The sequence below is a fragment of the Labrus bergylta genome, chromosome 22 (assembly GCF_963930695.1).
Source record: "Labrus bergylta chromosome 22, fLabBer1.1, whole genome shotgun sequence".
NCBI lineage: Eukaryota > Metazoa > Chordata > Actinopteri > Labriformes > Labridae > Labrus > Labrus bergylta.
Genome location: NC_089216.1, coordinates 2,863,197 through 2,872,713, shown reverse-complemented (window position 1 = coordinate 2,872,713; position 9,517 = coordinate 2,863,197). Strand labels below are relative to the sequence as shown.

The 9,517-nt window shown below is 39.0% G+C and overlaps 1 protein-coding gene across 1 annotated transcript; it reads right to left on the bottom strand.

Annotated features, from left to right (window-relative positions):
• Nucleotides 1-132: 132 nt before the first annotated feature.
• LOC110002993 (E3 ubiquitin-protein ligase TRIM39) lies at nucleotides 133-7,279 on the bottom strand. The gene is made up of 15 exons (XM_065950450.1): nucleotides 7,140-7,279; nucleotides 5,612-5,753; nucleotides 4,905-5,148; nucleotides 4,621-4,802; nucleotides 4,320-4,424; nucleotides 3,658-3,753; nucleotides 3,272-3,505; nucleotides 3,018-3,165; nucleotides 2,538-2,585; nucleotides 2,317-2,343; nucleotides 1,793-1,857; nucleotides 1,570-1,680; nucleotides 1,348-1,466; nucleotides 661-757; nucleotides 133-526 (listed from the first exon to the last, which is right to left on the bottom strand). Exons 2-15 carry the CDS (start codon nucleotides 5,750-5,752, stop codon nucleotides 374-376), a joined length of 1,770 nt encoding a protein of 589 aa, XP_065806522.1. The 5' UTR covers nucleotide 5,753; nucleotides 7,140-7,279; the 3' UTR covers nucleotides 133-373.
• Between the last annotated feature and the right edge of the window lie 2,238 nt (nucleotides 7,280-9,517).

Genomic DNA, 9,517 nt, shown 5'->3' with positions numbered 1-9,517 from the left:
AAGTGGTTTTATATTGATTTAGATATTTTGGTGTAAAATTCCTACACATTAAATCTTTAAATAATCTGGAATGGGGCCCTGCCTCCAAAGCAGTATCCACTTCTATAATACATCCATGATACAGACAACATGTTAAAGAAAATATGATTGTTTTATTAAATCATTTACAATACCACATTAATAAGTCTTGGTTGTATTACTTAAATCTTCACAGTCATTCATCAACAACTGGCAACAGAGAGATTTAAGAAGGCTACCACAAGTATTTGTAAAAAAACAATAATGAAAAAAACGTTTATCTTTTTACAGAGTAATCGTAGGAAAGTTTTAAAAAAGGAATAAGAAACTAAAAAAATCACTCGGTGATCTTTTTTCATTCTGTAAGGGTTACTCGCGTAATAATCAGCGGCCCTTCGTTCTTTCCAGATTTATTCGTACAGGGGCTGAAGAATGGGAAGATGCTTTCACTGAAAGTGTCGTTGAACGTGTAGATGTGGAGTTTGGAGTCAACATTGTAGAAAGACACCTGCAGATAAACAAAGGAAATAAGTGTTATTGGAAAATAATCTTGATTGTTGGATCTCAGCGAAACGAGCTGGAAGAGAAGGATGGCCCTGATTTTAAAGAAGGTCAACGCATGGAGAAAAGGTGTTCCTATACCTGTCCTTTCTCGTAGTCCACAAATACCCCGATCTTCTGTGGTTGCAGGTTCATTTGGACGTCTGTGGAGGGTTCAGTGCGGAAGGCGTACTTACTCCTGAGGAGACAAATGAGGGGGAAACGATAAAGTAGACAAGATAGTTAATTATCAAAATCGGCAGCAAAAAGGACCTAGTCCTACACTAAGAATTTTAATGTAATGTAAATATCTGCCGTATTACAACATGTTGGTATTATACGGTATGTTACACTTAAATATTGAGCGGAAAATCAACATCCTTAAATTAATTTAACTCAAGACTTTTTTGAAAAAAAAAAAAAAATATATATGAATCATTTGAGTCATATTAACAACAAAGAAACAGATGAAAGGGAGGATGCTGACAATTTTAAAGCTGTATTATGTGACTTTTTGGCCACTAGGGGGCATCAGAATTAAACTGTAAAGAGAACAAGAACATAGTGGCCCCATCGATGGTGATGGCTGTTTACATATCCAGCCATAACAAAGCTACAAAAGCCTTTAATACTTCAGTTAACTGTTTATTAATGTAGCTCTGTTTTTGGTCTCCACCACCCCCCAAATAAAATATTTGATGCCGTAGAGTTTAATGCAAATTTTTTTTGGTATTGCTGTTTGGCGCGAATATGTTACTTTCTATGCTGACAAGTGATGACTAAACTAACTTGTCTCTCAGGCTGAGGAACCAGTATCCGTTGCTTGGGGTGACTTCAACCTTCCCCTTCCTGTTGATCGATTGTTTGGCCACTCCTAGATCCCAGTCCGTCTTCCCGCCGACCTCCACCTGCAGATTTATTGGAACACAATCGGCTTTGGGGATGATGTACATGTGATTATTTTTGCATTACTCTGTTTTAATAATACATTCATAAAGGAGGGTCTCTTACCTCCCAGTAGTGTCTCCCAGAGGAGATCATCGGCCTCCCCAGCACGCAGACGACTCTGTCAAACCTCTCCGGGTTATCTGGAAGCAGCTGGTGTCGATCTCCACACCTCACCTGCAGACACAGTTTGACAACCAAAATTAAACTTTTGCATATCGTAGTTTATAAATGCTTTCAGATATCACTCTGAAAATTGTATGGTATAAAAAATTAACAGGTGTCTCACACTCTTCATGTCCCCCGACAGAATCAGTCTGGGATGAGCAGTGTTATCGTCCATGGTCACGTCCACTGTGTTGAGGAAAGAAGGGAATGTGAAGAACAATGTATTTTTCGATCTGAATTTATGCCCATTATGAGACTGCGTATTAGCTCCATTTTAGGTAGAAAACGTTTGGGAAGGGAGACATTCTTTAAATTAAAGTCATGATTTTGCAGTTTGATTTATTTTCCCTGTAAAACACTTTGTGGAACATCATTGTATGAAATGTGCTATACACATAAAATTTGATTGATTGATTTAAATTATAGTCTTATATTTGTGAACAAGAAACAACATATTTACTAAGATTCTTGGAAATGTACAACATGGAAACATTATAACAGAGGTATTCAAGTTTTTTTGCACCAAATTTACCAATTTACTCCAATAGAACATCCAAGTTTTTTAAATCTAAAATTCACAACTTTTGGGGGGGAACTTTTTGGAAGTATTGTTAATTTAATTAAATCTTTGAGATTGTAACATACCTGCATACTCCTGAATCCTTCTTACCCCTGCAGAAAAACAGTGTTGTTAAAACCAAGACAAAATGTTCAAACTTACAAATGCAATGCATAGATTTGTATTTTTACCCTTTTGTACACGTTTAACTGGTGTGGGCAGGATGGAGTCACAGAGTTACAGATATAATTTATTGGATTATGTTCATGATCTACATATTTTAGATAAATTGGTAATGGAAACTCACTGGGCTGTGTGCGAACTGAACTGGGTTCCAGGACTGGGGCTGGAAAACCTGGAGTGAAACAAGGAGACATGTATCAGGAACTTAAAGTTATTTAGACACAAGAAAGTTCATGAAATCAAAATTCTTGATGATGTCATTTTCTCAGTTAGTTAAAAGAAATACCAAAAACATCTATTATCTTAATTGAGACAATTAAGATTTACCTTGTATGCATTACAATTTAGACATACTACCGTCATTCACCACAAGAGGGCAGTATTGGAATACTTTGTCACATATCTAGTGAAGTGTACTAAAGGAGTATTGTTACTCTTACAAAACCATAAATCATCAGAGTTTGGTTTATACATCTGCTCTTTTGACTCTAGATGTGAATGACTTTCCCCAACCATCACAGACTCAATGGTGCTTCAAGTAAAACATGTTATTCTTTGTACCTGTCTTCTTGTCTTCAAGTCTGGTGTTCAGCATTTCACTGACCTGTTTCTGCAGCCTTCTTCAGCTCTTTCAGGAAACTCTCCACCTGAGCTGCCAGAGCTCTATAAATGGTTCCGGTTCCTAAGTCAGTGTTCACTGAAACCTCAGACCAGTCTTTGGTAGGTGGAGGATCCGAGAGGACCGGGAATGCCTGGAAAGAAAGGATGTCGAATGATCAAGAACTCAACTGTGGTCATGATTCCGAACAATACTCGTTGGAATATCATTCAAATGAGAATCGTTAGATTGGCACAAACCTTAACACCCTGTAAGGCATCATCTAACTGGGCGAGCTCAGCGAGGGCTTTTTCTCTGCTTCGCAGTTCTTTCACCTCCAGCTCCAGCTGTCGTATCATAACCTCGGCCTGGTGCTCAGCGGCCCTCCGGCTCAACTCCATCACCTCCATCAGCTCCGCCTGGGAGCGCTGGATGGTGGACACGAGCAAAGAAAAAAGGCAGACACTGCCCGTTGTGTCTCCTTCAACTGCCAACTGTGGGATTTACATGTTATTTGTAAGTTAGGCCTTTCAAGAAACCTTTTGTTATTCTGACCATTTAATTTATGTTTCCATTTCAAGATTGAAATTTGACGGCAGGAGGACCAACTGATTTTGGCATAAAAACAAGAGTGAGTTTGTCCTACCTCCACTTCAGCCACTGACTTTTTGAGCCCCTCGATCTTCTTGATTCTCTGTCTGATCATATGCCGGATCTCCTGCTCCGACACACTTAGCTGAGCCTACACAAAAAACACAAAAGTATTATTAGTTTTGCTTGAAAAAGCTATGTTGTTTTGGGGGGATAAACAATAAATTGTGTTTTTGGTTCTCAAATTATCTTCTCACACTCTTAAGGTAATAAATATAATTCCTTATACCTTGGAAAATTCGGAGAACTTTGAAAATCTAGATGAACTGCCTGTCTAAAGCCCTGAGTATACTTGCCTTTAACTACGCAAACACATGACATCAGTCTTGGGTATTCTGCGGTGGTTTGGAGCTATGAGCTGTTTTTAGGCTCTGTGAAATCCAAGACAATTACTGACTGTATACTGTAACTTGAAGGATGTTATCCCTATTTATTAGAGGCGATTGGTCCAGACTATGTTGCCTCCATATTGAATTTACTGTCTAGCTAGGATTTCCAAACATGAGGAACCTTTTGCTTTTACATTTCTTAGGTGATTGTTCTTCCTTTTAAAACCATTGTTCTGTTGTTGAAACGAAAAAAAACACACAAGTAAATTCCTCAAATCTGGATGACTCACTTTAAGTATGATTTTGTCTCTCTGTCCTGTTTTCATACCTTGGTTTCTAGCCATTCATCTTCTACAGTCACTGTGTCGTGATCCTGATGTTCCTCAGTCTCACAATTAGGACAGATACACACTCCGTCAGTCCTACAGTAGATCTGGTATCAGTGAGAGAGTGTGTTATAGTTCCAGACATCTTGCCATGAAAATATTAACGACCACAGGCTGAGAAGAAAAACAAGTCATAAACTTCTAGGTTCTCAATAAATTGTAATAATGACAGGTTATATCCTAATCAAAACCTGAAAGGTTCAATGACAGGAATTTGTTTATAATTCTAAAGAAGTGATGTACCATTATTCCTCTGTGATGGATCTCGCAGATAGGAATACTTTCACCGCTCGCAGCCCCTGTCACCGTGAACCTTCTCCGGCCGCTTGAGCGACCGTAACATGGAGGTGGGGGAGGGGGTCCAGACGGGGGGTTTGGTACTGGGCTGGGGTTTGGTACTGAAGTAGCCATCAAGGTTAAGTCAGCTGAAACATATCAAAGACGATGACATCTCAAAGGTTTTGATGATAGAGTCAGACAGATTAGCAATAGCATTAGATGTCATGGGTGCAGTCTTCCAAAATCACCTTTGGGCTCATTAATCCGTTTCGCAGGCAATTTTGGCAGAGGTCGAGGCAGCTTCTTCTTTAATCCATGAAAGAGAAAGTTTTCTGGTATTTCACCGTCACCTCCTCGACACCTTTTCTCCCTTCCCATTCCTCCACCTCCTTTCATGGATTTGAACTGCTCAGTGATCTCTCGCAGAGTCCTGTTGATCTGGAGGTCAGGCCGCTTCTGGAAAGTCTTCTTACACAGTGGACACTGGCAAACCTGAAAACGGAACGATGGTTGGAGTAGTGATAGAAATAAAAAAAGGATAGACAAAATTGGTCACAAAATGTAATCCATAGATTTAAGAACATGGACACAAACTTGACTTCCTTCTTTGAAGAACTTTCTTTCAACTAAGACCTCAATCTTTTTCTAAATCTTGCGAAGTGGTTTGTTGCCTAAACTCACAGGGATATCAACAGAGTTTTCCTTGGTAGAACTTAACTTTCTGGCAAAAGATTAAAATTCTGCTGGGGACATCATTTGTGCCACCACCATGTTTTGCAGTTGTGCCAACTGGCAAAAACAAAAGGACATCGCGTCAATTTACCCCAACCCAAAGAAAGTCTTGGTACAAACTAAAGAAATAAAGGGGATTGAAAGGACATATTGGAAAAGGAAGGAATGAACCAAGTTATACCCAAGTCCAACATTCATGTAATGACTCATGTAGCCTACACACCTTAGAGCCATCCCAGTATCTGCTGATGCATGCCATGCAGAAGCTGTGGCCGCATGGTGTGGATGAAGGATTAACGAATACATCAAGGCAGATGGAGCACTGGAACTGCTCATCGGACAGAAAGCTGCCATGTAAGGACATCCTGTGGAAAGCAAAAAGTTAATGCACTATTGAACCGAGCCCCACCAATCTTCAGAACAACAACAACGACTGGTTTGAGTGAGGGTATAGACCAGCAGGGTATCTCTTTTAGCTTCTTGTCAGAGTTCTCAGCTGAGCAGAATAATCCTGTCCACAGTAAGTCTTTGTGCTACAGTATTCACCCTTGCTGTAAAACAGAAGCAAGTTAAGCATTTTACATGGTATGTTTCTCAATGTCTAGATGTTCTTATACAGATGCATTTTATGAGGTTCAATCATGGAGAATTGAGATGTACAGTATACACAAACAAACACTTGGCCAACTCATTAAAGCTGTCCTTTCTACAAGGCAGAGTAGTAGGCAGTTTTGATAGATGCATGTGGATGGATGGGATTGCTGAATTGGGGATAAAAAGTTGAAAGTGAAGTAAAGTAATTTGAGAGGTGAGTCAAAAAGGGATTGACCAATGAGAAAACACGTACACATTATATAATTATCACAAATCACCCCCTGCCGCAATCAATCAGATGAGAATGATCCAAAAACTTTAAGGAATGAAGTCGGGCAAGATTCTGGCCTGCACCATCAGAAACTTTACAAACCAACTTACACCTGCGTTCTTTAATGTTATTGAGACAAAGTCCTTTTTTTACAGGTTACATATGAGCTGATTCTGAATTTTTTGGTGCAAGTTATTTGATAAGGCTAAGTCATAAAAATCTAATCAGGTGTAAAAACATGACTATCCCAAAGCCCAAATCTTCAGATGTGATAACATTACAATACAAGTAAACCTTGAGCGTCTTAATTTTCAAAATGCCAGTCTTAACTTAAAAAGTCAACTGGCCTGAAAACATGCTCTTGTACGTTGTAGAGGTACAACAGTAAGCTCCAAAAAAGTGTTATTTTACTATGGATCACTCCAAACTTGCCTAAATTATTCTGAAAGATTACGAAATGCAGTTTTGAGTATCTTTACTCTAAAGGAAACTAGTTTGCAAAGAGAAAACAACCATATTCTTATGAGATTTCATTTAATTTATTATACAGGAAAGTTTAAAAGTAACATTAAGTTACAGCTTAACGGGCCTGACTCAGTTTAAAAAACTGGTTTGCAGCAGGTTCCTGTTCTGCAGAACATGAACCATAAACCACAGTCATGACACATCAGGACAAACACATATACAGGACGTTAGCATGGGCTAGGCAGATACAGAAAATAGAAACAAACACATTACCTAGCTTAGAACTAGTTTGCAAAGAGAAAACAACCATATTCTTATGAGATTACGTTCCCTTTTCAACATAAGACACCTGTTGCAAATCTAAATGTTTGAGTTCAGTTTACCATTGAGCATGAAAAAAAAAGAGGATGAGAGACGTTACCTTTTCTGTTGGTGGGTCTGAATTTAAAATGTGTCCACTAATCTCCAGAGCTGTCAGTCTATGTTGTGTCCTGATCTGAAGAGTTGTCTCTAAAGAGGTGTGTCCGCTCCTCTGGTTAAATGGTATAAATGTGTGTGAGGGTTGTGATTTTCCTTCACAGGGAAGAAGGAAGGGTACACCACACCCACTCGCTCTGTTTGTCAGGTAAATGTGGCAGGACTGGTTAAGTTGAGTGAATGATGCACACAAATACACACACACACAGAAACTCAAAGTATGTTAAATAGACATGATCTTAATCCTCAACCCTTGTTTCCTTGTTTGCATTTATTTCCCCTAAAAGAAGGTCAAACGGTCTTGGTCGGACAAAAACGGTTTTTTTCTAAGAAGAATTGCTATACAGAAAAATTTAACAAGATTATACGACATAATAATACAAATTCATGTAGGTAGAAGTTTCTTCTTGAATTTATGCGGCCAAGTATAAAGCTAAATATATAAATATAAACATTCAATTTGAAATGAATCATTACAGTCTGAAGCCAACAAAAACCCCAATGACCTGCTTAAAGTGAAGATGTTGCAAAATAGAGAAATTCCTATTCCGATGAAGATATCCTAAGAGGCTACGTGACTGAGTCCGACTGATGGCATGAAAAATAAAATAAGCTCATCTTATCGTCTTTGTCTTCTTTTCAGTTGATGTAGAACAGTGAGAATTGTGCCTTTTGCCACTTTCATGCACCTCACCGTGTGTGTTATTGTTTGTGTTTGTTTATTTTCTAGATATGTCTGTGTGTTTAGACAAGGACATCTTTGTCATGTTTGTCATTCCTTTCGACTAATGATGTGCTTCTTCAGTGAGAGATAAACAGAAGAAGCTCAAGCATGTACCAAAAACAAAATGTGTCCTCATGCTCAAACAAAAGAAAAGGTCATAAGTCAATGATTTCAAAAATATCTTCGACTAATCGCCAGTCAATCACAGGGCTTACATCTAGAGACAGACAACAAACAACACTCACATTCACACCTACGGGCAATTTAGAGTCACCAGTTAACCTAACGAGCATGTCTTTGGACTCTGGGAGGAAGTCGGGGTACCCGGAGAGAACCCACGCATGCACGGGGAGAACATGCAAACTCCACACAGAGAGGCTCCGGTCCCACAGAGATCTGAACAAGAAACCTCCTCGCTGTGAGGCAACAGTGTTAACCTCTGTGCAGCCCTTGATTACATGTTGTATGGCAGTAAATCACATACATGTAGCATCTGTAGTCTTGAGTGTATTTCCATTTGTGTTGTTTCACAGTCAGAGCTCTTGCAGTGAAGAAATAATATTTAACTGACGCACATTTTTAAATAATAATAATGAAGTTTATTTATATAGCGCTTTTCGCAGACAACGGTCACAAAGTGCTTTACATCAACAAACAACAACAACAGCATACATACAATGAAAGAAGAAATAAAGAAAAAATTAGTATGTCATGGGCGACATTATAAAATCCTACTGTAACCAGGAACAATTGGCACAATAAAACATAGATGAGTAGGTACACTGGGTGGATCTGATGACCCATTGGCCTGTCTAAACATTAACGTTTTTAAATGACTCAACAGAGTCAGAAAGATGTAGCGAGACGGGTAGAGAATTCCAGAGGATTACTGCTATGGACTGAAACACACGATCCCCATGAGTCTCAAAATGTGTCAGTGGGACAGACAACAGGTGTAGGGTGTTTGACCTTAGTGAACGGGGGGGGGGTGCATACTGGTGAATGAGTTCTGACAGATAATCTGGGGCCTGACCGTGAATGGCTCTGAAGGTGAGAATGAGAATTTTAAACTTAATCCTATATTAATCCACAGGGAGCCAGTGGAGTGTGTTCAGTATCGGAGTGATGTGAGACTGTTTGTTTGACCCAGTGAGTAATCGAGCAGCAGCATTCTGGATCGACTGGAGACAGTTTAGGGCGGACGTGCTACGTGAGGGGAAATGCCAGGACTAAACCTGTTTCTCCAGTCCAGAGGGAGGCATAAAGCTCCTCGACTTACTAAAAGTCTCCTGTAAATTGTTTATTTAATGCATCGTACAGCACTTTGGTCGGCTGTTGCTGTTTTTAAATAAATGTGACTTGACTTGATAGTGGCTTGAATAACTCTGAGTTATTGGGAAATGAAAATCAAATAATGGAAAACAAAACTGACTAAACAAATCCATGTGTTTCAAGTAGCTGGCTGTCTCAAAATATTTTAATTTTTATCAATTTTATAAAATATTTTGATAATTTACTTGCAGAAGTATTTTATGTTGAGATATCTTTTATATATCCTGATATGGGAATACCTTCAGAGGCAAGATAGAGAGAGTCTT

Coding starts and splice junctions, on each gene's coding strand:
- LOC110002993 (XM_065950450.1), bottom strand. CDS start 5,752: ATGTCCTTACATGGCAGCTTTCTGTCCGATGAGCAGTTCCAGTGCTCC. Junction 3,166..3,271: donor ATGCCTTACAGGGTGTTAAG/GTTTGTGCCAAT, acceptor CTTTCTTTCCAG/GCATTCCCGGTCCTCTCGGA. Junction 1,681..1,792: donor TGTCGGGGGACATGAAGAGT/GTGAGACACCTG, acceptor CTGTGTCTGCAG/GTGAGGTGTGGAGATCGACA.